The sequence below is a fragment of the Liolophura sinensis genome, chromosome 1, assembly GCF_032854445.1.
Source record: "Liolophura sinensis isolate JHLJ2023 chromosome 1, CUHK_Ljap_v2, whole genome shotgun sequence".
Classification (NCBI taxonomy): domain Eukaryota; kingdom Metazoa; phylum Mollusca; class Polyplacophora; order Chitonida; family Chitonidae; genus Liolophura; species Liolophura sinensis.
Genome location: NC_088295.1, coordinates 95,964,437 through 95,991,479, shown reverse-complemented (window position 1 = coordinate 95,991,479; position 27,043 = coordinate 95,964,437). Strand labels below are relative to the sequence as shown.

Here is a 27,043-nt window from a genome sequence, read left to right as displayed (position 1 = left end):
AACATTGTGAAAACACATACAGAGTACTGTAACTGGTAGGTTACATTTATGTTGTTCACCATGAGTCAGGAACATTGTCAAATCACATACAGAGTACTGTACCTGGTAGGGTACAGTTAAATTCTTCATTATGAGTCAGGAACATTGTCAAATCACACACAGAGTACTGTACATGGTAGGCTACAGTTAAATTCTTCATTATGAGTCAGGAACATTGTCAAATCACATACAGAGTACTGTACTTGGTAGGCTACAGTTAAATTGTTCATTATGAGTCAGGAACAATGTCAAATCACATACAGAGTACTGTACCTGGTAGGCTACAGTTAAATTGTTCATTATGAGTCAGGAACATTGTGAAAACACACACAGAGTACTGTACCTGGTAAGCTACAGTTAAATTGTTCACTATCAATAGGGAACATTGTCAAATCACATACAGAGTACTGTACCTGGTAGGCTACAGTTAAATTGTTCACCATGAGTCAGGAACATTGTCAAATCACACAGAGTACTGTAACTGGTGGGCTACAGTTATGTTGTTCACAATGAGTCAGGAACATTGTCAAATCACACACAGAGTACTGTACCTGGTAGGCTACAGTTAAATTGTTCACCATGAGTCAAGAACATTGTCAAATCACATATAGAGTACTGTAACTGGTGAGGCTACAGTTATGTTGTTCACCATGAGTTAGGAACATTGTGAAATCACATACAGAGTACTGTAACTGGTACGCTACAGTTAAATTGTTCACCATAAGTACGGAACATTGTAAAAACACATACGCAGTACTGTAACTGGTAGGCTACAGTTAAATTGTTCACCATGAGTCAGGAACATTTTGAAATCACATACAGAATGAATGAATGAATGATTATGGCTTAACGCCACATCGGCAATATTTCAGCCATATCGTGGCGAGAACAAGGTGAAAACGCGAGACGGTTAAGGTTTTCGATATGATAATTTGAACATCAAAAGTAAAACAAAAAGTACAGACATGTTTAAAATCGTATAAAAGAAAAATAAGAGTTAAAACTCAAAAACCAGAGTTATATATTACATGTATAAATCTATATGTATATAACTGTTTATCTACAGATATTTATGACAATAAAATTTATATTTTATGATAAATGCCAATGGCAAATAATTTATGACAACATCGCCAGCGATGCTGTCAAATAAATCATATATAGAGTTGACCGTGTAGAACCTTTGCCGAACATGGGCAAAGTCCACACAGTCAACCAAAATATGTTTGATGCCATATTGAGCATCACATCCAACACACTCGGGAGCACTGCTACCATCCAAGATGAAATTGTGTGTCAGATGAGAATGCCCAATACGACACCTTGTTAAAACTACTTGGTCTCTACGAGACATTAGACAAGTATAGGCATTGTAGCCAATGACAGGATGAATGGCATGCAGTTTATTCTGGATCTGCAAGTCCCATTCACCCTGCCAAAGGCGACGAATATATTTAAGAATATTAGACTTCACGTCAGCATAAGGGATTTTAACCCGAGATACAGGGTTATACAGGGCAGCTTTCGCTTCCCTGTCCACGACTGTGTTTCCATGGATACCAGTGTGACTTGGTATCCAACAGAATATAATATCTTTACCTCCTTTAATTAATTTTCGGTGTTTAGTTATTATCTCAAGTATCAATGAATTTTTAAATTTATTATTCTGAATTGCCAAAAGGCAAGACAGCGAGTCGCTGCATATCACTGCCCTCTGGACATGCCCAGAGGAAACATATGATAAGGCCAGGAGTATAGCTCTGGCCTCTGCAGAAAAGATAGAAGATGAAGGTGGCAGACGAAGAGAAGTGACCCGCTGCTCTAAGACAGCGGCAGCCGCAACCCTGTCCCCATCCTTTGACCCGTCAGTATATATAAATTTATAGTCCATATAATCAGCCTTGATTTCAGCAAAACCTTGCTGAATTATAAGAGGATTTGTATTGGATTGATTATATTTATGTAGATCAAATATTAGTTTAGTTTGTGGGAGAAGCCATGGAGGAGACTCTGGAAAAGATATCGGAGGTATATCCTCCAGCTTGATGTTAGCACCCACAATATGGTCCCGTATGCGAAGACCGAACGAAGGGATCTTGTTAGGACATTTAATATATTTGTCTACATATAATGGATTGAAAACACAGTCGTAGGCAGGGTTTGTTGGATGTGCTTTAAGCTTTGTAGCATATTGAAGACTAAGTTTAATACGTCGGTTGTATAAGGAAGGCTCATTTGCCTCCACGTATAAACTTTCTACTGGTGAGGTTCTAAAAGCACCAAGGCTGAGCCTCAAACCTTGGTGATGAACAGGATCCAACATTTTAATATACGACTTCCTAGCGGAACCGTAAATGATGGATCCATAGTCCAATTTAGACCTCACCAGAGAACAATATAAATTAAGTAAAACTGATCGGTCAGCACCCCAATCGGTGCTAGACACGACCTTAATTATATCGAGAGCCTTTGTACATTTAGCTTTAAGCATTTTGATATGAGGTATAAAAGATAGCTTACTATCAAATATTATAACTAAAAATTTTGTTTCTCCAACAATTTTAACCTGTTCACCACAAAAATTAAGCTCAGGGTCAAGATGAAGTTTCCGTTTATTACAAAAATGCATACCTACGGTTTTAGACGTTGAAAATCTAAAACCATTTTCAGTTGCCCATTTCTCGATTTTATTGAGACAAAGCTGCAACTGACGTTCGATATTATTCATATTCTTAGCTCGGTAGCATATAAGGAAATCATCCACGTATAAAGAACCCTCTGTGCCAGATGTTAATGTTTTTGCTAGTCTATTTATTTTTATGCTGAACAGAGTTGGTGATAGAATGCTGCCCTGGGGTACACCCATTTCTTGCTCAAAAGAGTCAGAAAGAGTGGACCCAACCCGTACCTTAAACTGACGATCAGATAAAAATTGAGATATAAATAAAGGTAAGCAACCTTTAAGACCCATATCCGCGAGGTCTTTTAAAATACCATATTTCCATGTGGTGTCGTAGGCCTTTTCAAGGTCAAAAAATATGGACCCCACATGTTCATTATTAACAAAACCATTACGAATAAAAGTTTCGAATCGAACAAGGTGATCCATGGTAGATCTACCTTGCCGAAAACCACATTGAATATTAGAGAGTAACTTGTTGGTTTCAAGAAACCAAACAAGTCTATCATTAATCATCCGTTCCATAGTCTTACAGACACAGCTGGTAAGAGCTATGGGACGATAATTATTTGGATCATTATGATCCTTACCCGGTTTGGGAACCGGGATAATACACGCCTCCCTCCATGATGGTGGAAAATTACCAGTTATCCAAATATCATTAATCAAGTCCAAGAGAGTCTCCAGTGGCTCAGGTGGTAAATGGTTCAGAAACTTATAATATACATTAACAGGACCACAAGCAGTATCGTGGGCCTTTTTTAATGCAGTTTTAAGTTCCTTGATATTAAATGGACGATTATAATCTTCTAAATTTTTAGAAGAAAAGGGCAATTTAATTTTCTCCTTCTGGTTTTTAATATGCTGGAATTCTTTAGTATAGTTCTTAGAAGAAGATTTCTTTGAGATTGTTTCAGCTAGTTTATTAGCTATATCGGGTGGAGAAGTTAATATATTATCTCCATCCTTTAAATGCTGAACATTTGCTTTATTATTTTTGCCCTTAAGTTTCTGAACCATGTTCCAGACCTTACGCATGGGTGTTTTTTGACGTAATGCCTGAAACAAAGTTCCGCCAACAAGATCGTCTCTTGGATTTGAGTAATCGGCGAGCCTTAGCTCTAAAAATACGAACCTGGTTTAAGTTGTTATCAGTAGGACAAATATTAAAGTTTCGCTCGGCCTTTTTGCGGTCCTTAATGGCTTTGCGACAGTCCTTATCATACCAGGGTTTGCTTTTGGATTTGAGATTTGTCGAGGTTTTAGGTATAGTTCTATCGGCAGCTCGTAAAACAAGCTCGTTAAATTTTAATATTGGATCATTTGCTGCATTGAGAGTCTCTGGAGTGATATCAGCCTCACAGAACATCTCGAATGCGATCCAATCTGCTTTATCGAATTTCCACCTAGCTACACGTTCTAAAGAATTAGAAGTGATATGCTCTAGGATAATAGGAAAATGGTCACTACCACAAAGATTGTCATGCACCTTCCAAGAAAAATCCGAGAGAAGTGATGGATCTGTGAGAGTGAGATCGATAGCAGAATAAGTGCCATTACCTGGATGTAAAAAGGTATTAGAACCATCATTGAAATAACACAGTTCCTCCTTCGATAAGAAGTCTTCAACTATCTTGCCCTTATTATTTATGTTATTACTGCCCCATAGGGGGTTATGGGAATTAAAATCTCCCATTATTATAAAAGGTTTTGGCAATTGTTCTTTTAAATTATGTAACTGGAAAGCCGACAAAGAAACGCTAGGAGGAACATACACTGAACATAATGTGAGTGTTTCACATAGTGAAACACGAACGGCCACAGCCTGAAGCTCTGTATCCAGAGCAACAGGGCTGTGAATAATATTGTTATTGATAAAGATCGAGGAGCCGCCTGCAGCTCGCTCTTCTTCATTTGAATAAGTACTGTATAAAGAATAATTTTTAAGATTTATTTTATCTTTGTCAGATGTCTTCAGGTGAGTTTCCTGAAGACAAAGGGCAATAGGATTTAGTAATTGAACTAGCTGTGTTATTCAATAAAATTTACCTTAAGACCTCGACAATTCCACTGTATAATTTTGTCTAAAGAAGACATTATGGAGGGAGGCGTATGGGGGATTTATCTTTATGTTTGGACCGCGGACGACCCTTCTGTGGAGATCGGCTGTTAGATCTCCCTCGTGCGGGTGATGTATCCATCACCTCCGCATCTGAGGCTGAAGGACCAACGTCCTCCAACAATCCAAACTTGTTAAAAGTTTGAACAGGGTCCCTAGTGGCCTTAGAGGGACGCTCTGTGGGACCACTAGGTTTATTAGGTTTATTATTATTTTGGGGTTTGTTGCCGGACTTGCTTTTCTCATTGTTTTTAGGGAGACTGGGATCAGGTTTATCAAGTTTTTCTATACTGTTTACTGTTTTTATCTGTTGTGTTGAAGTAGTCTGGGTTGAGGATGAATTAAAGACTGGTTGAGCCGGAAGTTGCACAGAAATAGGAGTAGGTTTGTCGTTTCCAATGGGCCAAGTTAACGAGGTCTGAGTAGCAACAGATGCTACTCGCTTGACCACATTGGCAAACGAAGTCTGTAGAGAAGTACTAGAGAGTGAGACCAATTTCCGGGCCTCCTGATATGATATATTGTTTTTAATTTTTAGGTTAATGATTTGTTTTTCTTTAAGGAAAAGCGGACAGTCCCTAGAGGAGGCCATGTGATCTCCACTGCAGTTGCAACACTTAACTGTGTTGCTGCAGTTGAAACCGTCATGACCTTCACTGCCGCATCTGAAACAAATAAGTTTATTTTGACATTGGCCTTTGCCGTGACCGAACTTTTGACAATTAAAACAACGTGTTGGATTGGGAATATATAAGTCTACATTAACCCTATACGGATAGATATGGGACGGAAGAGAGGTACTATTAAAGGTCAAAAGATACGTGTTTAATTTTAGGATGGTACCAGATTTCTTCGTGGTGAAGCGTTTAACTCTGGTAACACCTTGTGAATTTAGTTCTCTACAGATTTTTTCTTCCGATAAGTCTATTATATCCTGATCCCGGTCACGTATTATTCCCTGACAGCTGTTCAGGGAATTGTGAGGGGACGTATATACAGGTATATTAGTAATTTTCTTCAGTGAAAGTAAATTTAGCGATTGTTGTTTCCAGAAACATTCGATCAGAATGTCCCCGGATCGTAATTTTTTGACATTTTTTAAAGTCCCAGCTGTGCCCTCAAGAGCCCTTTTCAACATGAAAGGATGAATTTTAGAGGCTGGATGGTGTTCACTCTTCGTTGAGAGTACAATGAAAGCTGGCCAACGGTCCGGTCTATTGTCAGGTGCGTCCGACAAAACCTCAACCTTCCTCTTCTTATCAGCACTCGACGAAGTCGGTTGAGAGGAAGACCTTAATGAAACATTATTATTGGAAACATTATTTACGAGGTTTAGAGAAGACATGGTGTATATATACTATAAATTCACCCCATATGTTCCCCACCCACCACGGAGTGCCAACAAGGGCGATGCCTGAACCTGGGAATACCCGGCAGGAAAGACACCAAGGATTCCATATGAGGTATACTCGAACAGATTGATTTATACCAAAGGTTAAATTCAATCTACTCGATTGACCCATGAGCCACCGCCTCAAACCGTAGTCCCGTAAACGAAGTTTCAGAAATAACGTTTTCTTTAAGGAATGGTGTTATGGAGAAATTCTGGGACAATGCAGAGGCAAGACATGACCAAGCCGATTGATCGGACCGTGCCCATCCGACCTCCCGTCTCTCTCCAAGTAAGGGCCAAAGTGGCGTGTTGGGCGTGAGGATCTCGCAAGACCAACATGCCCTCAGCCACCAGGATCCCGTCCTCGTAGATTACGGGTCGCAACCCACGGCAAACAGGTCGCTCCCCGGTTGCCTCTCACACAACCGGGAAGATGTGAGCCTATTATATTCACCGGGCTCACACAGGAGAGCTCTAGGTTAGTCGACTTTTACGACAAGCTTGCCTAGAGGGCTGAGGTCCTATTCTTATCACCCCGGAAACCCCACGGGGGGAAATCACATACAGAGTACTGTAACTGGTAGGCTACAGTTAAATTGTTCACCATGAGTCAGGAACATTGTAAAAACACATACAGAGTACTGTAACTGGTAGGCTACAGTTAAATTGTTCACTATCAGTACAGAACATTGTGAAATCACATACAGAGTACTGTACCTGGTAGGCTACAGCTAAATTATTCACCATGAGTCAGGAACATTGTCAAATCACACACAGAGTACTGTAACTGGTAGGGTACAGTTATGTTGTTCACCATGAGTCAGGAACATTGTGAAATCACATACAGAGTACTGTACCTGGTAGGGTACAGTTAAATTGTTCATTATGAGTCAGGAACATTGTGAAAACACATACAGAGTACTGGTATCCTGGTAATGTAACCAGCAACTACACCTAGTATCCTGGTAATGTAATCCGCAACTACACCTGGTATCCTGGTAATGTAACCAGCAACTACACCTAGTATCCTGGTAATGTAACCAGTAACTACACCTAGTATCCTGGTAATGTAACCAGCAACTACACCTGGTATCCTCGTAATGTAACCAGCAACTACACCTAGTATCCTGGTAATATAACCAGCAACTACACCTAGTATCCTGGTAATGTAACCAGCAACTACACCTGGTATCCTGGTAATATAACCAGCAACTACACCTGGTAATGTCTATATATTTGGCACATCCGCCAATGTCAAAGAATTATAAAAAAAAAAGGACAGCTTTATCATAAAACAAATCTTACATTCAATATAATTGTGGTTTTGGAAAGAGTTGATGTTTCTTTTTAATATTTCTTTATTAATTAATTACTTGATTTTGGTTTAATGATTAAACTGCTCTAGAATATTTCACTGATTGGTCTAAATCACGTATGCAAATATACTTTTTCTACTGTGCAAATAAATGTAACGGTTGTGTACCAACATGATATGTACTGTACCAACATGGTATGTACCATACCAACATATGTGCCATACCAACATGATATGTGCCATACCAATATGATATGTACCATACCAACATGATATGTGCCATACCAACATGATATGTACCATACCAACATGATATGTACCATACCAACATGACATGTACCATACCAACATATGTGTCGTACCAACATGATATGTGTCGTACCAACACGATATGTACCATACCAACACAATATGTACCATACAAACATGATATTTGCCGTACCAACATGATATTTGCCGTACCAACATGATATGTGCCGTACCAACATGATATGTACCATACCAAAATGATATGTGCCATACCAACATATGTACTGTACCAACATGATATGTGCTGTACCAACATGATATGCACCATACCAACATGACATGTACCATACCAACATGACATGTACCATACCAACATATGTGCTGTACCAACATGACATGTGCCGTACCAACATGATATGTACCATACCAACACAATATGTACCATACAAACATGATATGTGCCGTACCAACATGATATGTGCCGTACCAACATGATATGTACCATACCAAAATGATATGTGCTGTACCAACATGATATGTGCTGTACCAACATGATATGTACCATACCAAAATGATATGTGCCGTACCAACATGATATGAGCCGTACCAGGATATGGCAGTGACAGTTGTCAAAACACAGAACATGCACTGAACACACACGCCAGCGTAACTGGGACCAAAGATTTTCAGTTATAAATTAGCACAATATACACGTTTTCTTTAGCTAGCAGACATTAACGAAAGTTCACACAACCTGCCCTAACTACCCTAACTCTGGCCAGCCTCAAGCTAACCATGGAGGTAGAACAGGTAACCCGCAGTTCATCACGTCTGTGGTGACTTAATAAAGCGGGCCTGGGCTTTAGATCTTCATGTATACATTGGCCTATCTAACACCCGCCCCTCCACAACACCGTCACCCACCCCCACCCCAACAACCACCACCACCTTCCCTCCCACATCCTTCCTCCCTCAACACGGAAATACGAAAACAATAAACTTGTGTTCACAAGGAACGCAGGGTCCAGTGGGTTATAGCAACGAAGAACATCTGACCTAGAAACAGGCCGATCCACACTATAGCTGAATGGAGCAAAAATACGTGTGGTTAATACCGTACATGTAGGTCCAACTAACAGCCTATAAGCGCCCGAAATGACTTATATATTGACACTGTTCGGAACTTTCTCGCCTTAATCATATGATCATTAATCAGAATTAATTACCTGATGGAGAAGCGGACCCTTGAGTCACCCGTCACCGTACAGCCAGGTAGTCATGTCAGGGATATTTGCCTTCTACGCCCCTTTATGCTTATAAGACGACCCACATGGTTATCCAAAAGACGGCGCCATGACCTCTCTGACCTTTTAGCCTAGCGTGTTCATTGGCAGGTTAGTGTGAGCTGAGCTCTTAGACCACCATCAGGAAATCACTCACGCTATTTCGTTCACCTGTACTCAGATATCAGATACCTTTTCTTCTTTCACACTAAATAAAACCAAAACCCCCCCAAAAAAACAAAAAAAAATTCACCTATGCAGTCTGGCTTTCTGATCATATAAACCGGTAGCTAGGGCCTAGTTATGTCCATCGGAAGCCGCTTCATATGCTCCCATAATTCAACAGTATCCATAATTTTGCTATATCGTTTTTTTATGGCTGATTTCTGCCAGTAACATACGCGATGTGATATATTTATAAGCCGATCCTTATTATAGCGATGTAAACGGCGTCCTATTCGGCTGTTTGATTCATGAATTATGTGACCAGAAATAAAAGGTCGACCCAAAGGCCATGGGTCAGCTGAATTGTCACAACAAGCAGCGTGGCCTTAACCTCGACTCCACCTTTGTTTTTGTTGTTGTTTTTTTTTTAATTTTTTTTTTTATGCTCAATCCCAATAATCTAGATTTCACAGTCAAGATCTGGGTCAAATATAAGTTTGACAACGAATTCAACCTTGTCGACCCACAGTTCTCCAGTGTTTACCTCCTATTTGGTGACTTTTGACGATCTTGAACTCTTCTAGGTTGAAAAACCACTGATCCAATTGGAAAACGGTCCAACAGTGGCGTAAAGCCTTACCGCGAGTAACGAGTCTATGAGGGCATTTCTGAAGTGGTGAAAATTCGTCACCGATTCACCTAAGTAGTTCCAGTTTTGGAGTGATGTACTGCCTCGGTGTGTTTTAGCATCTCCGTGAGGTTTTCTTCTCTTTGGGTATACCCGCCTAAAACACCGTTTTTGTGAAGCAAAATACACAAATACCGGGCAAATTATGTTTTATATTTATTTACTTTTATGTTTGTGTTGTCTGTTCACACTTTTTAGCTGCATGATACAGAATTGTCGCATTTCCCGTTATTCAGTCGAGCTGTGATCAAACCAATGTTTGTTGCGTGCCCGCGTGACTGAATTCGGCCGAATCATGTTTTTTTCCTTTATGGAGGGAGGGGGTTGGGGGTGGAGAGAATTCCTTTCTTCGGGAGTCAAATATTGCCGAACACAAACCAAACCACTGCGCTGTTCCGATTCACCCAAATTAGTTCAGTATTACAGGTTTGCTCTCGCAGGAGTGAGAAGAAAATTCATTCTACCCACTGTTACAGCACATTCATCTTCACACCATGAATGTAGATCCTGAATATCTAATAAGGGCATGGTGTAAAAGCTAATGTTTTGCAGTCGATAGACACAGATCCCTTGATAGCCTACTACCGTTGGATATCATTTGTCATTGTGGCTCTGTATTACTCGGTACGTCAGAGCATCGCTAGATCACTTGACCCACTGTACAATAACCAGACCCGTTTTAAACTCTTGGGTTCTTGTTGTAAGTAAGGGCACATCTCGAAACTCCCGTATTATTATTTTACTTTTTCTTTGGAATGACTAGTGTCTCTAAGTCAATGCACTTTCAGTTAATATCGCAATCGGGAAAATTGGACATGTTGAGTGAGTGAGTGAGTGCTTGGGGTTTAACGTCGTACTCAACAATTTTTCAGTCATATGACGACGAAGGAATCATTAGGGTGCATGCACGTGTAATGTGCCTCCTTGTTGCAGGACGGATTTCCACCGCTCTTTTATTTAGTGCTGCACCACTGAGACGACTTACCGAAGGCAAGTAAGCCGCACCGCCCGAGCCATTATACTGATACGGGTCAACCAGTCGTTGCACTATCCCCTTCATGCTGAACGCCAAGCGAGGAAGTCACAACTTCCTCTTTTTAAAGTCTTAGGTGTGACTCGACCAAGGATTGATCCTGGATCTGGACATGGTGCAAAAGATTTCACAAAATCACAGATATTGACATTTTCCTTCATGAATATTCAAAATTTAAAAAGAATTATGGTTAATTATTAGAAGCACTGAAAGGTATTTTACTATTAGGTATAATAATATGCACGTCATGTAATATATAACAATGCAGATTGTCTTACCGACAGTTACCTATACCTGTCAGTCAAATATCTACTTTGTTTTTTCTAGCTATAGGCACCTCAAACACACCTGAGTGTTCTAAAGTATAACATGGTTGCATTTTGTAAGATACATGTATTGTCTAATGCTCTTCCCAATAATGGTGCCTTATAGAGGATTTCTTTCAATAGTATTCATTTTGTACCTAAGTGTCACAGATTACTTTGTCGAGATTATTTAGTTTTCTGTATACTTTTTATCATACATTCGTTTTAAATACTTTTGTCCTTTGATGTGTTTGTTAAATTCATTGTTTGATGGAAAGGGTTTGTTTTTAACTGTTGTCTAAGAAAGTTGCGTAAGCCCTTGGAGATAAAGACACAATACTGATTTGAACTCAAATGCGATTGCGTGACAGACAAAATGTACGCCCTAGACGCGAGTATTCATTATCTATTTATTAGACTGGTCCTACCATAATGCTGACCGTCGTCGTATAAGTGAAATATTCGTGAGTATGACGTATAACGTAAGGGGGGAGAACTCATGTAGGCATCAAAATTTGGGTTTTCGCTGACCACAACGCATGCGTTTCTCGGCACGCATACAATCATGGCGAAGGCAGCTCAAAAGGTTGGAAGCCTGGGCGCAAGATTAGCCCAAAGAGGTCCAGAAATGGCAAAAGGTAATTTGTCTGGTCAACGTTTGTTGACTCTATCTCAGGTGACTGCATGTATTCTTGTATAATTTCTGTTATGATTATCTTATGCCATGAGCTCATTCTCCAGAACTGGGTATATGACACAATGTCCAGTTTTCGAGGACTGACATTTGAAGGTCACAAGTCTAACACATATTTGTGATTAAACAGTTGTAGCTGGTGGCAAAGTGTAGACGCTGTTTGCTGCCAAATTGGACTGTTGTGAAGACTAGCGTGGTGTCTATTGTTAGTTAGATGAGCGTTATGAAAAGCAGCTGCTTCGATGAACTGACGTCAGACAGTACCCTGACCCTTACAAATCCCTCTGAATTGTTCTAGGAAAGGAAGAGATCGGTAGAATATGGTGTGCTGTTATAGAAGAATTTGCGGCAGTTGTAGAGACTAGGGCTGTCATTTTGTTAGTCAGCGAGCCGCTTCTCAGATGCTCATTGTAAAAAGCTGGTTCTTAATGAACTGACGTCACGTGATACTGATATGAACCTCAACTTTCAAATTCCTGTCCTACAAATTCTCAAAAGCACATTTTGAGAGTGTGTTGTGGCTGCTGTCTTGATGTGGCCACTCAAAAGGTCATTTATGTGCTATAATCCCTGGACTCAAAGGCATTTCGGCCAGCTAGATGGTGTGCTGTTTTGAAATTCTGACATTCATTGTAACACCGAGGCCATCCCTGCCTCTGATAACAATCGCCGCACATTTCTGAACCCCAACTCGATGGATTCAATCTCAATGAGATCCATGTTGACAGCACCCTAGTGTGTTATCTGCAAATGCAATAAAAATGCAAGTTCTATTTTATGGCTTTCTGGGTTGGATTAAGATTTGAAGTTGTGCTTGCAGAGAGGAATGGAAATATGATAGTTATTTGGAGGATTTCAATGCTAAAACTCTGTTACATTTTAACTCAGAAGTATGTCACGTGACACTTAAAAATGGTTGTTGACTGCAAGGCACTTGGTATTGCCAAAGTTATAGCATTTAATGTGACCACAAAGCAGCGAGTTAATTAGTTTCATCGATGAGTACAGTAAATTAAGAGGATAATATTGGAGATTCCATTGAAAAATTACATCGAAATGAACAGAGGAAGTGAGTTAGATTACCATTAATGGGACAACAATGGGGTTTGAAAATTCATGCCATGTTTTTAGAGAGGCGAGGTTAGACTCAGTGTTGCAATGAATGTCAGAAAATAGCACACTGCTTCCATCTTGATGGCTTCGAATGTGGAGAACTCACCAACTGAGATTACATGTACTTTTCATGAAATGGTGTGATTGCTATGGACATGTTTTGGTTAGTTCATTACATAGCCCGAACAGCCGGTCTAGATATACATCGTAGTTTGCTTACTGGCATCACTCAGCTGTCTAGCAGTCCACGGCCAGTATCACTTGAGTGTATGGAAAGTGGTATAGTCTGCAAATGTGTCACCTCTCAGCTGAATGTTCATGTGCTGTTTAGGGTCATATTTTTTACGATGAGTCTGTATCGGTTGCCCAACTGAAAGAAAATACTCAAATGCACATCTATGATTGAAATTTAAATGCGGGAATAAGTTGTGTCCCGTGTTGCATTGCACTCATATTCGGATATCCTATGACATGCTAACCATGACCAAAACGTTATTGTCTTTTGATTCTAAGTTCGTAAATTCAGCAGCCCAACTTTTAAATTGAACAGTTAAATGTTTCTCTTGTAGGATTACAAACTGTAAGTTGCATCACTTTTTTTAACTCGCCTATACAAAGTACAGACGTAGGTTATGTCATACCAAGAGTGTCGGCATCTTTGTCCAATAATTTGTCCATTGTTAAACAAAATATTAGGGGTGGTATCTTAAAAGGTACTGCATGTATTGAGCTCGGCTTTTGCGCATGTGCAGAGTACAGTAACATGAGTGGTATGTTCAATTATAGATTTGATGTGTGCATATTAAATACTGTAAATTACAAAATTCATGACTTAATGGATTGTGTACAAGAAGCAATGGTCAATGCTACAGGTAATTTTTTTTCAGCAGGAATGCGGTACTGCAGACTTTCTAAGAGAGTTAGTACCGTACTACAGTAGTACTGCAGTATGCATTTTTTCAACTACTCAAAACTATTTTAGATCCCCAACATTACACCTGGAAAATGTAAAGTTGGATTGAAAGGGAATGGGGAAAATCGAAAGACATACATGTATACATAGGGATTCATGTACGGAGATTCTTTCTCTTGTGGTTACATGTAAGACAATACAAGTAGATGTACATGTGAATTGCCCAGAATGAATAAAGTAATGAAGTAATTATTTCAGCTCCTCTTCAAGAGGTATGAATTTGAACAAAGATAATTCATATATTTTTGTCACATTAACCTGAGTTTGTTTCATTAACTCATTCATTGACAACTTCATATATTTTTTCAGTTATTGTGTTTTGACAGCATGCAGGCTTGCAGTATTATTTTTTTTTATTGGTGACCTGCCCAATGTGACTGGTAAATTTTTTTTTATGTGTCCAAACATTGGGGGTCAAAACATGACAAGACAGTTGTGATATCAGTAGGCCTATATTCTAAATCCAAATGTACATTAGAAGACAAGAATTATTTTGTGCTCTCATTATTGGGAGTATACAGTATAAACCTGAAATGTTTCTGTGCATATGTTGCTAGCTGTTCACATGATCATTGTATTCCACCGCATTATAAAATAATAATATCTTAATTTATTGAAGGTACATGTAGCTTGGTCAATTTGCAGTGCAGTGAAACTGTTCTTCCCCAAGGCCAGAGAAAACATTATATAGGAAACATGTACTGCAGAGTCCAACCAAAAAATCAAATCAATATATAAAACCAGATAAAGATAAAGTATCATGTTGTTTGCAAAGTGAAGGTACACACTTTCATACACGCAAAAGCAGCAACTTAACCAATAGTGCTGTTCCCACAACTGTCCAAACCAGCAGGAGAGGCAGGGAAGTGGGAGATGGCCCATGACTGACCCTCCTGTCCCCCTGCACTCATGTACAGAGAGGAAACCAAGTGAGTGGGAGATGACCCCTTTCCCCTCCCCTGTTTGGTTTGAACAATGCACACACATGCACAAGGACTTAGTTTTTCTATAATAATACATCTATGATGCATACAATGAAAAAAAAAATATATATATACATGTATATATATATTGGGTTTGAACATATCAAATTTAGATTTTGAACAAGTGAAGTTAAGAGAGATGGGGTATTATCTAGATGGTTGATCCAGTGAAAGCATACATGTAAATTTCAGTTGTCTGCAGATAATTGTAATTTTAAGAAGCGTGATTGATAGAGAAGGGGCTTCTTTTGCATGGGGGGCCTCCGTGGCTCAGTCGGTTAAAGCGCTAGCGCAGCGTAATGACCCAGGAGTCTCTCACCAATGCGGTCGATGTGAGTTCAAGTCCAGCTCATGCTGGCGGCCGTACGTGAGAAGGTCTGCGAGCAACCTGCGGATGGTCGTGGGTTTCCCCCGGGCTCTGCCCGGTTTCCACCCACCATAATGCTGGCCGCCGTCGTATAAGTGAAATATTCTTGAGTACGGCGTAAAACACCAATCAAAAAAAAAAAAAAAAAAAAAAATCTTTTGCATGGATTGGGGGGCAGTTCCATATTTTGATGCCTATATGTGTAAAACTTTCGGTCTTGTAGCTTGTCCCTGCTCTAGGAAGATAGATATTATGTTGTGTTGATCTAAGAAAAATATCATGCAGCTGTTTGTTTGGAGGGAATAGGTGTTTAATATAGTTTGGACAGAGATTATGTAATGCTTTATAGATGATACAAAGAACTTTGTAGTTTACCCTTGTAATAAAAGGCATCCATTTTAGTCTTGAAAGTAAAGTTTCTTCTGGATGTGTTTATGCTTTCTTGTAGAACTAAACAAGCAACTCTTTTCTGTAACTTAACTATCCTTTCTCTTTTTAATCGAACAGTTTAGCCATACTGAGTAGCAATAAGCAAAGCGAGGAAGAACATAAGATTTGTAGAAAATATCACTACAGTGACTTGTTAGAAGAACTCCCTTCCTTCGTAGAATCCCTAACAATTTAGAAACCTTTATACAGACATTTTTGACTTCTGTGTTCGAGGAAAGGTGTTCACAAATATAAATATCAGGCAGTTAAGCATTACTGACTCTTTGGAGTTTACTTCCGTCAAGCATAACCGCAGCCATTGCCAGAAGCCCAGTATCATGTATTTAGATTTTTTTTGGATTAATCAGGTTTTTGTCACACTTAATGTCAGACATATTGCCTTAGGAGCAGTACATAGTTGTGTCATCAGAAAAATTGTCAATAGAATTGCCACTGTTTTTTATAAATAATTGTAGATCATTTATATATATATTAGCTTCTCTCTTCTCAGATTTACAGGAACATGTATTCGTCAGAAACTGGACTCTCAGCGATACTTTAACATAGCTGACTTTGCTGACAATTCATGGAGAATTGAAACCAGACATTTGAGAAAGATATTAGGATAATTTCATGCAATACAGTAGCAGAGCTTGTAGAATAGTAACCCAGACGGCCATTTTTAGCACTTGCTACATCTTCTTCATGGCAAACAGTATACACAGACAGTTATCACCCCTGATTCCCGAACATTTTCCCAAAAGAGCAAGTATTAGAGCCATTTATGCACATTTTTAATGTGATTTTGTGGATAAAACTACATTTGTTGGATTGGCTATTTTCAGGGCTTCTAAAGAAATATAATTTTATCGGTCAACACAGAATAATGTCTTCAGAATATTCTTGAATAAACACCTTGGAAACCTGCAAAAAGGTGGAAGAATTGCAGTGAATGCATTTTCCACATTTGCAGGAGGTGGTACAGGAGCTTTGGCTGTAGCCCAGTCAGCAGTGTCTGAAAACTAGCACCTGGTTCATTGTGGAGATTGACTGGTTGATTTTGATAGGACTGTGCTTTAAATCTCGCATGGGGGCCTCCGTGGCTCAGTCGGTTAGCGCGCTAGCGCAGCGTAATGACCCAGAAGCCTCTCACCAATGCGGTCGCTGTGAGTTCAAGACCAGCTCATGCTGCCTTCCTCTCTGGCCGTATGTGGGAAGGTCTGCCAGCAACCTGCGGATGGTCGTGGGTTTCCCCCGGGCTCTGCCCGGTTTCCACCCACCATAATGCTGGCCGCCGTCGTATAAGTGAAATATTCTTGAGTACGGCGTAAAACACCAATCAAAAAAAAAAAAAATAAAAAAAAAAATAAATCTCGCATGTATGCCAGCTTTCTGGAACTTAGGCATGCACATAAATCTCTGGCCGTATACAGTATGCTCTGTTTTAATTTCATCTCCTTTTTAAGCAGGTTTACACCTGTACACCCCTCATTTGTAGCACTGAAAAGTATTGCGCGTATTGACCTGAAGTTTTACCTGCGTGTAAAGCACACTGACTCAGGGGGGATGTTCCATCGCTGATGCTCTGAAAACATCTTCATTACCATAACTTATCAAATTCACAACTTTACTACTTGATGTATTGTGCTGAAGTTTGGCATTTGTGTATCCTCTGGGCAAGATCTTTGGGTAGCCTCGTTACCAAGTCTTAAGTTTTACCATGGAGGTTTTTCTTGGCTGTGAGGACAGGTCCAACTGTTCATATTGTCACTGAAAAGGTTTCTTGACTAGTTAATCATGGAAACCGCATAGTTGATAAATGTTTAAACACATTGAAGACATTTGTGGATGTTGATCTTCGTTACTTGTATGCCAGCTACACCTCTCAGTAATTACATGTGAAAAGCGAAGACGCCAGTCAATAATAACAGATGAAGCAGAGTCAGGGAGGTGTGAAGTTAATGTTGGTACCATGTGGTACAGGATAGAATTGATACATATCTACAAGATAGGACATCTTTTTGTTACTGTTGTAATGTGTAACAAATCAACTCTCAAAGTTTGCATTTCCAATAAAATAAAAAAAAATCAGCATAGCAAAGTGCATGTCATAACACTTTTCTATAACTGAAAAATCTTGCCATATGCCCCAAACTCTAACTGATTGACATCTTGCGACATTCAAATCTGTTAGGAGTTTATCATTTGTTGTCATGTGATCATGATTGTTGTCAACTGAATGGCTTTTGAAATGGCAGTTTGTAGCTTGTGGTTCTGTAGCATCTGGCATTGTAGTTCTGCCAGCTAATATTCTCACAAAACAGTACATTTAAAATGTTGTCAATAGGGATTGTGAGTTAAGAACACAGTGTTCAAGATTTCAGATAGGAATTGACAGTCAAATTCAGTTATGGTGGTGCCATTTCAAAGTTGTTGTCAAATGCAGTGTTGTTTTGAATTCCCAAAACTGAGAAGACCTTTGTTACATTCAACTGTACTGTGGCACAAAAAAATGACTCAATACGGGAGTTCAAGTATCATAAATTTAGTTTTCAGAAGTGTCAACGAAGTTAGAGTTTGGAAGTGTGTGGTTGCCTGACTCTTTCAGGATTACAAACATTTTCACTATAATATCTTTGCTTTGGCTTCCCACAGAATGATAGGGTGAGAGGCTCAAGAAAGGATAAGTAGAGAGATGAGAATTTGACACAGTTCAGTTTATCTTTGTTGTCAGGTGCTGTAGCCTTTTCTCGCCCCAAGCTACAGACATTCTGGAAGTACGCCCGTGTTGAGATGAAACCACCGACCTTGTCTGACCTTCCCCAGATACAACAAGGCATCCAGAACCTAGCTGTGGCTGTGCGATCGGGCAAATGGAAACAGCTCACAGTCAAGGCAAGTACACATTTATCTACAGTATCCTCACCTGTCCATTGCTAGACAGCTACTGTAGATGCTTATATTAGGTATTATCATACCTTGTAGAATGATTCTTGATTTCCATTGGTTAATATTCTGTCACATGACATTTATTTCAATACCTCGTAGAATGTTTCTTGGTTTCCATTGGTTAATATTCGGTCACATGACATTTCATAAAACCTAATGTAGAAAGATAACCGTGTCAAGCAAATAAATGCACGAGGCTCACAAAGTAATATTTTATTCCTGTGTTCTGTTTTAGAGATAGCAAAAGGATTTCAAAGCCTTTCAGAGCATTCAGAGATTTGATTTTAAAAATATACAATGAAGAGTGAATCCAACCCACCATTGACTCTTATAGGAAATCAATTTTTTTTTGCCTGAGATATTATAATTGCAAACTTACTGGGATTGCTATAAACACCAATCAGATAAATATAAACTTTATTGGCAAACATAATGCAGTGTTTCCTGTTACTGGTAAATACTGAATGGTACAGGCAGAAATTCCAGCAGACTGGTGAATGGTATTATCAGTGACACCAGTTGTGACAACTGATGATACAACTGACCCTCTCCTTGACAGCGTACTAACCCCGCACAGCTTCAGTGATGTGTGGCTATCTCTGACGAAGCCACATCAAGAACCAAACCTTATGATTCACTCACTTATTGACAGATCGAGAACACAAATTGTGGGGGTTCAGTAGCCATTAGCTTTTGTTTTGATTAACTCTAAAGGTATGTTCTGCTCCTACCAAACATGCAAGCAGCCAAATGGGGTGAAAAACCATTCAATCTTTTTAGAGAAAGAAAACTGGGACACATTGAACATTGGGAATGCATATGCCTTGTTTGGTATGTACTTAACCATGATGCTAGATCAACTGTCCAGAATCTCTGGAACAAGGCTTCAAAATTTATATCACATAAACCTGGGCTGAGGGGTGGTCATTCAGCTGGATAGGTCATACAACAGAGCCTCCTCAGTGCTGAGGGGTGGTCATTCAACGTGATAGGTTGTCCAATAGAGACTCCTCAGTGTTGAGGGGTGGTCATTCAACTGGATAGATTGTACAATAGAGACTCCTCGGTGTTGAGGGGTGGTCATTCAACTGGATAGGTTGTACAATAGAGCCTCCTTAGTGTTGAGGGGTGGTCATTCAACTGGATAGGTTGTACCATAGACTCCTCAGTGTTGAGGGGTGGTCATTCAACTGGATAGGTTGTACAATAGAGACTCCTCAGTGTTGAGGGGTGGTCATTCAACTGGATAGGTTGTACAATAGAGCCTCCTCAGTGTTGAGGGGTGGTCATTCAACTGGATAGGTCGTACAATAGAGCCTCCTCAGTGCTGAGGGGTGATCATTCAACTGGATAGGTCATACAATAGAGCCTCCTCAGTGCTGAGGGGTGGTCATTCAACTGGATAGGTCGTACAATAGAGACTCCTCAGTGTTGAGGGGTTGTCATTCAACTGGATAGGTCGTACATTAGAGCCTCCTCAGTGTTGAGGGGTGGTCATTCAGCTGGATAAGTGGTACAATAGAGACTCCTCGGTGTTGAGAGGTTGTCATTCAACTGGATAGGTCGTACAATAGAGCCTCCTCAGTGCTGAGGGGTGGTCATTCAACTGGATAGGTTGTACAATAGAGACTTCGCAGTGTTGAGGGGTTGTCATTCAGCTGGATAAGTCGTACAATAGAGCCTCCTCAGTGTTGAGGGGTTGTCATTCAACTGGATAGGTTGTACAATAGAGCCTTCTCAGTGTTGAGGGGTGGTCATTGAACTGGATAGGTCGTACAATAGAGACTTCGCAGTGTTGAGGTGTGGTCATTCAACTGGGTAGGTCGTACAATAGAGACTCCTTGGTGTTGAGGGGTGGTCATTCAGCTGGATAAGTTGTACAATAGAGACTTTGCAGTGTTGAGGGGTGGTCATTCAACAGGGTAGGTCGTACAATAGAGACTCCTCAGTGTTGAGGGGTTGTCATTTAACTGGGTAGGTTGTGCAGAAGAGACCCTGCAGTGTTGAAGGGGGGTTATTCAACTGGACAGGTTGTACAATAGAGACTCCTCAGTGTTGAGGGGTGGTCATTCAACTGAATAGGTTGTACAATAGAGACTCCTCGGTGTTGAGGGGCGGTCATTCAAATGGATAGGTTGTACAATAGAGACTCCTCAGTGTTGAGGGGTGGTCGTTCAGCTGGATAGGTCGTACAATAGAGCCTCCTCAGTGTTGAGGGGTGGTCATTCAGCATGATAGGTTGTACAATAGAGACTCCTCGGTGTTGAGGGGTGGTCATTCAACTGGACAGGTTGTACAATAGAGACTCCTCGGTGTTGAGGGGTGGTCATTCAACTGGATAGGTTGTACAATAGAGACTCCTCAGTGTTGAGGGGTTGTCATTCAAATGGATAGGTTGTACAATACAGACTCTTCAGTGTTGAGGGGTGGTCATTCAACTGGATAGGTTGTCCAATAGAGACTCCTCAGTGTTGAAGGGTTGTCATTCAACTGGTTAGATTGTGCAGAAGAGACTCTGCAGTGTTGCGGGGTGGTCATTCAACTGGATAGGTTGTACAATAGAGACTCCTCAGTGTGGAGGGGTTGTCATTCATCTGGATAGGTTGTACAATAGAGACTGTGCAGTGTTGAGGGGTGGTCATTCAGCTGGATAAGTTGTACAATAGAGACTCCTCAGTGTTGAGGGTGGTCATTGAACTGGATAGGTTGTACAATAGAGACTCCTCAGTGTTGAGGGGTGGTCATTCAACTGGATAGGTCGTACAATAGAGACTCTTCAGTGTTGAGGGGTGGTCATTCAACTGGATAGATTGTACAATAGAGACTCCTCGGTGTTGAGGGGTGGTCATTCAACTGGATAGGTTGTACAATAGAGCCTCCTTAGTGTTGAGGGGTTGTCATTCAACTGGATAGGTTGTACAATAGAGACTCCTCAGTGTTGAGGGGTGGTCATTCAACTGGATAGGTCGTACAATAGAGACTCCTCAGTGTTGAGGGGTGGTCATTCAACTGGATAGGTTGTACAATAGAGACTCCTCAGTGTTGAGGGGTTTTCATTCAACTGGATAGGTTGTACAATAGAGACTCCTCGGTGTTGAGGGGTGGTCATTCAACTGGATAGGTTGTACAATAGAGACTCCTCAGTGTTGAGGGGTGGTCATTCAACTGGATAGATTGTACAATAGAGACTCCTCGGTGTTGAGGGGTGGTCATTCAACTGGATAGGTTGTACAATAGAGCTTCCTTAGTGTTGAGGGGTTGTCATTCAACTGGATAGGTCGTACAATAGAGACTCCTAGGTGTTGAGGGGTGGTCATTCAACTGGATAGGTTGTACAATAGAGACTCCTAGGTGTTGAGGGGTTGTCATTCAACTGGATAGGTCGTACAATAGAGCCTCCTTAGTGTTGAGGGGTGGTCATTCAACTGGATAGGTCGTAGAAAAGAGACTCCTCAGTGTTGATGGGTGGTCATTCAACTGGATAGGTTGTACAATAGAGACTCCTAGGTGTTGAGGGGTTGTCATTTAACTGGACAGGTCGTACAATAGAGACTCCTCGGTGTTGAGGGGTGGTCATTCAACTGGACAGGTCGTACAATAGAGACTCCTCAGTGTTGAGGGGTGGTCATTCAACTGGATAGGTCGTACAATAGAGCCTCCTCGGTGTTGAGGGGTTGTCATTCAACTGGATAGGTCGTACAATAGAGCCTCCTCAGTGCTGAGGGGTGGTCATTCAACTGGATAAGTTGTACAATAGAGCCTCCTCAGTGCTGAGGAGTGGTCATTCAACTGGATAAGTTGTACAATAGAGACTCCTCAGTGTTGAGGGGTGGTCATTCAACTGGATAGGTCGTACAATAGAGACTCCTCAGTGTTGAGGGGTGGTCATTCAACTGGATAGGTTGTACAATAGAGCCTCGTCAGTGTTGAGGGGTGGTCATTCAACTGGACAGGTTGTACAGTAGAGACTCCTCGGTGTTGAGGGGTTGTCATTCAACTGGATAGGTCGTACAATAGAGACTCCTAGGTGTTGAGGGGTTGTCATTCAACTGGATAGGCCGTAGAATGGAAACTCCTCGGTGTTGAGGGGTGGTCATTCAACTGGACAGGTCGTACAATAGAGACTCGGCAGTGTTGAAGGGTTGTCATTCAACTGGATAGGTCGTACAATAGAGACTCCTCGGTGTTGAGGGGTGGTCATTCAACTGGATAGGTCGTACAATAGAGCCTCCTCGGTGTTGAGGGGTTGTCATTCAACTGGATAGGTCGTACAATAGAGCCTCCTCAGTGCTGAGGGGTGGTCATTCAACTGGATAAGTTGTACAATAGAGCCTCCTCAGTGCTGAGGGGTGGTCATTCAACTGGATAAGTTGTACAATAGAGACTCCTCAGTGTTGAGGGGTGGTCATTCAACTGGATAGGTTGTACAATAGAGCCTCGTCAGTGTTGAGGGGTGGTCATTCAACTGGACAGGTTGTACAGTAGAGACTCCTCGGTGTTGAGGGGTGGTCATTCAACTGGATAGGTCGTACAATAGAGACTCCTAGGTGTTGAGGGGTTGTCATTCAACTGGACAGGCCGTAGAATGGAAACTCCTCGGTGTTGAGGGGTGGTCATTCAACTGGACAGGTTGTACAATAGAGACTCCGCAGTGTTGAAGGGTTGTCATTCAACTGGATAGGTCGTACAATAGAGACTCCTCGGTGTTGAGGGGTGGTCATTCAACTGGATAGGTCGTACAATAGAGCCTCCTCGGTGTTGAGGGGTTGTCATTCAACTGGATAGGTTGTACAATAGAGCCTCGTCAGTGTTGAGGGGTGGTCATTCAACTGGACAGGTTGTACAGTAGAGACTCCTCGGTGTTGAGGGGTGGTCATTCAACTGGATAGGTCGTACAATAGAGACTCCTAGGTGTTGAGGGGTTGTCATTCAACTGGACAGGCCGTAGAATGGAAACTCCTCGGTGTTGAGGGGTGGTCATTCAACTGGACAGGTCGTACAATAGAGACTCCGCAGTGTTGAAGGGTTGTCATTCAACTGGATAGGTCGTACAATAGAGACTCCTCGGTGTTGAGGGGTGGTCATTCAACTGGATAGGTTGTACAATAGAGACTCCTCAGTGTTGAGGGGTTGTCATTTAACTGGATAGGTCGTACAATAGAGACTCCTCAGTGTTGAAGGGTGGTCATTCAACTGGATAGGTCGTACAGTAGAGACTCCTCAGTGTTGAGGGGTGGTCATTCAACTGGATAGGTTGTACAATAGAGCCTCGTCAGTGTTGAGGGGTGGTCATTCAACTGGACAGGTTGTACAGTAGAGACTCCTCGGTGTTGAGGGGTGGTCATTCAACTGGATAGGTCGTACAATAGAGACTCCTAGGTGTTGAGGGGTTGTCATTCAACTGGACAGGCCGTAGAATGGAAACTCCTCGGTGTTGAGGGGTGGTCATTCAACTGGACAGGTCGTACAATAGAGACTCCGCAGTGTTGAAGGGTTGTCATTCAACTGGATAGGTCGTACAATAGAGACTCCTCAGTGTTGAAGGGTGGTCATTCAACTGGATAGGTCGTACAGTAGACTCCGCGGTGTTGAGGGATGGTCATTCAGCTGGGTAGGTTGTCCAACAGAGCCTCCTCAGTTTTGAAGGGTTGTCATTCAACTGGATAGGTTGTACAATAGAGACTCCTCGGTGTTGAGCTGGGTAGGTTGTCATTCAACTGGATAGGTCGTACAATAGAGACTCCTCGGTGTTGAGCTGGGTAGGTTGTCCAACAGAGCCTCCTCAGTTTTGAAGGGTTGTCATTCAACTGGATAGGTCGTACAATAGAGACTCCTCAGTGTTGAGGGGTGGTCATTCAGCTTCGAAGGTTGTCCAACAGAGACTCCTTAGTGTTGAGGGGTTGTCATTCAACTGGATAGGTTGTACAATAGAGCCTCCCTCAGTGTTGAGGGGTTGTCATTCAACTGGATAGGTTGTACAATAGAGCCTCCTCAGTGTTGAGGGGTTGTCATTTAACTGGGTAGGTTGTACAATAGAGCCTCCTCAGTGTTGAGGGCGAGTGTTGAGGAGGGGTTGTCATTTTACTGGGTAGGAAATACGTGTCTCTCACATCTGAACTATTGTTCTACATGAAATTTAGTAAAGATAAACGTGAAAATTATATATTAATCTCTATCATTTTTACCAACTTTCTCACTATGACCTGTAATTTTTGTCCTTTCAGGAAGCATGGCTGAACACCCTCATCAGTCTGGAAATAGTCTGTTGGTTTTTTGTGGGCGAGATCATTGGTAAAAGAAGTATAGTTGGATATCACATACCAGGAGCTGTAAACTTTGATGCAGGTGTCTGAATGCAGGTAGACCAGGAACATTTGCTGTGCTTTAGCTCATTAAATAGATTGACAGATTATTAAATTCTGTGTCAATAATTGGCGAGTTGGGACTCAGAAACACCAATGGCACTTTCATCTTAAACCAGACCATGTTTCTTTGAAAGCTTTTCTGATACAGTAAAGAATTCTTTGACTTATTAAAACCATATCATGGTAAATAATGTTGTCTTGCTTGTTGTCTGTATGGGTTGCTGATGTGAAAAAAAGGATGTAGCCAAAAAAGGACAGCACCTTTTTTTTCAGAGCACAGGTGTGACTCTGGCAGGCCTCAGAACACAGGTGTGACTTGGTGATACTGAAGGGATGCCTCAGAGTGGTGACATAACATAGAGTAAGGCCATCAGCTGTAGGTTCCTTGTTAACCTCAGGATTCACACTGTGAACACTGACATAGCAGAGGAAGACCATCAGCTGTGGGTTCCTTGTTAACCCCAGGGTTCACACTGTGGACACTGACATGGCAGAGGAAGACCGTCAGCTGTGGGTTCCTTGTTAACCCCAGGGTTCACACTGTGGACACTGACATGGCAGAGGAAGACCGTCAGCTGTGGGTTCCTTGTTAACCCCAGGGTTCACACTGTGGACACTGATATGACAGAGTAAGGCCGTCAGCTGTAGGTTCCTTGTTAACCTCAGGATTCACACTGTGAACACTGACATAGCAGAGGAAGACCGTCAGCTGTGGGTTCCTTGTTAACCCCAGGGTTCACACTGTGGACACTGACATGGCAGAGTAAGGCCGTCAGCTGTGGGTTCCTTGTTAACCCCAGGGCCCACATTGTGGACACTGATATGACAGAGTAAGGCCGTCAGCTGTAGGTTTCTTGTTAACCTCAGGGTTCACACTGTGGATACTGAGGTTGCAGAGTAAGGCCGTCAGCTGTAGGTTCCTTGTTAACCCCAGGATTCACACTGTGAACACTGACATAGCAGAGGAAGACCGTCAGCTGTGGGTTCCTTGTTAACCCCAGGGTTCACACTGTGGACACTGACATGGCAGAGTAAGGCCGTCAGCTGTGGGTTCCTTGTTAACCTCAGGTTTCACATTGTGGACACTGATATGGCAGAGTAAGGCCGTCAGCTGTAGGTCCCTTGTTAACCTCAGGGTTCACACTGTGGATACTGAGGTGGCAGAGTAAGACGGTCAGCTGTAGTTTCTTTGTTAACCTTAGGGTTAACATTGTGGACACTGACATGGTGGAGTAAGGCCGTCAGCAGTAGGTTCCTTGTTAACCGCAGGTTCACACAGTGAACACTATGACATAGTGGAGTAAGGCCATAAGCTGTAGGTTCCTTATTAACCTCAGGATTCACACTGTGAACACTGACATAGCAGAGGAAGACCATAAGCTGTAGGTTCCTTGTTAACCCCAGGGTTAACATTGAGGACAATGATATGGTGGAGTAAGGCCATCAGCAGTAGGTTCCTTGTTAACCTCAGGGTTCATACTGTGGACACTGACATAACAGAGTAAGGCCATCAGCAGTACGTTCCTTGTTAACCTCAGGGTTCACACTGTGAACACTAACATAACAGAGTAAGACCATCAGCTGTAGGTTCCTTGTTAACCTCAGGGTTAACGTTGAGGATAATGATTTGGTGGAGTAAGGCCATCAGCAGTAGGTTCCTTGTTAACTGCAGGTTCACACAGTGAACACTTGACATGGCAAAGTAAGACCATCAGCTACATGTATGGGTTCTATGTTAACCCCAGGGTTCACATTGAGGACAATGACATAGTGGAGTAAGACCATCAGCAGTAGGTTCCTTGTTACCCTCAGGGTTCACATTGTGGACCCTGATATGGCAGAGTAAGGCCATGAGCTGTGGGTTCCTTGTTAACCGCAGGTTCACATTGAGAACAATGATA

The 27,043-nt window shown here is 41.5% G+C and overlaps 2 protein-coding genes across 3 annotated transcripts in view; one reads left to right on the top strand and one right to left on the bottom strand.

Annotated features, from left to right (window-relative positions):
• The window catches only part of LOC135482046 (lathosterol oxidase-like), a 44,257-nt gene extending 35,119 nt beyond the window's left edge, over nt 1-9,138 (bottom strand). The window contains exon 1 of the mRNA XM_064761873.1: nt 9,022-9,138. The gene's annotated coding sequence lies outside the window, so the exon portion shown is untranslated. The remainder of the gene's footprint in view (nt 1-9,021) is intronic.
• Nucleotides 9,139-11,789: 2,651 nt separating this feature from the next.
• On the top strand, nt 11,790-25,333 carry LOC135461629 (ATP synthase subunit g, mitochondrial-like). 2 transcript variants are annotated; one of them, XM_064738809.1, is made up of 3 exons: nt 11,790-11,907; nt 18,563-18,723; nt 25,002-25,333. In XM_064738809.1, exons 1-3 carry the CDS (start codon nt 11,835-11,837, stop codon nt 25,128-25,130), a joined length of 363 nt encoding a protein of 120 aa, XP_064594879.1. In that variant the 5' UTR covers nt 11,790-11,834; the 3' UTR covers nt 25,131-25,333. The 2 variants fall into 2 exon arrangements, with proteins under 2 accessions (XP_064594879.1, XP_064594880.1); XM_064738810.1 differs by having other exon boundaries at nt 18,563-18,727; nt 25,006-25,333.
• Nucleotides 25,334-27,043: the final 1,710 nt, after the last annotated feature.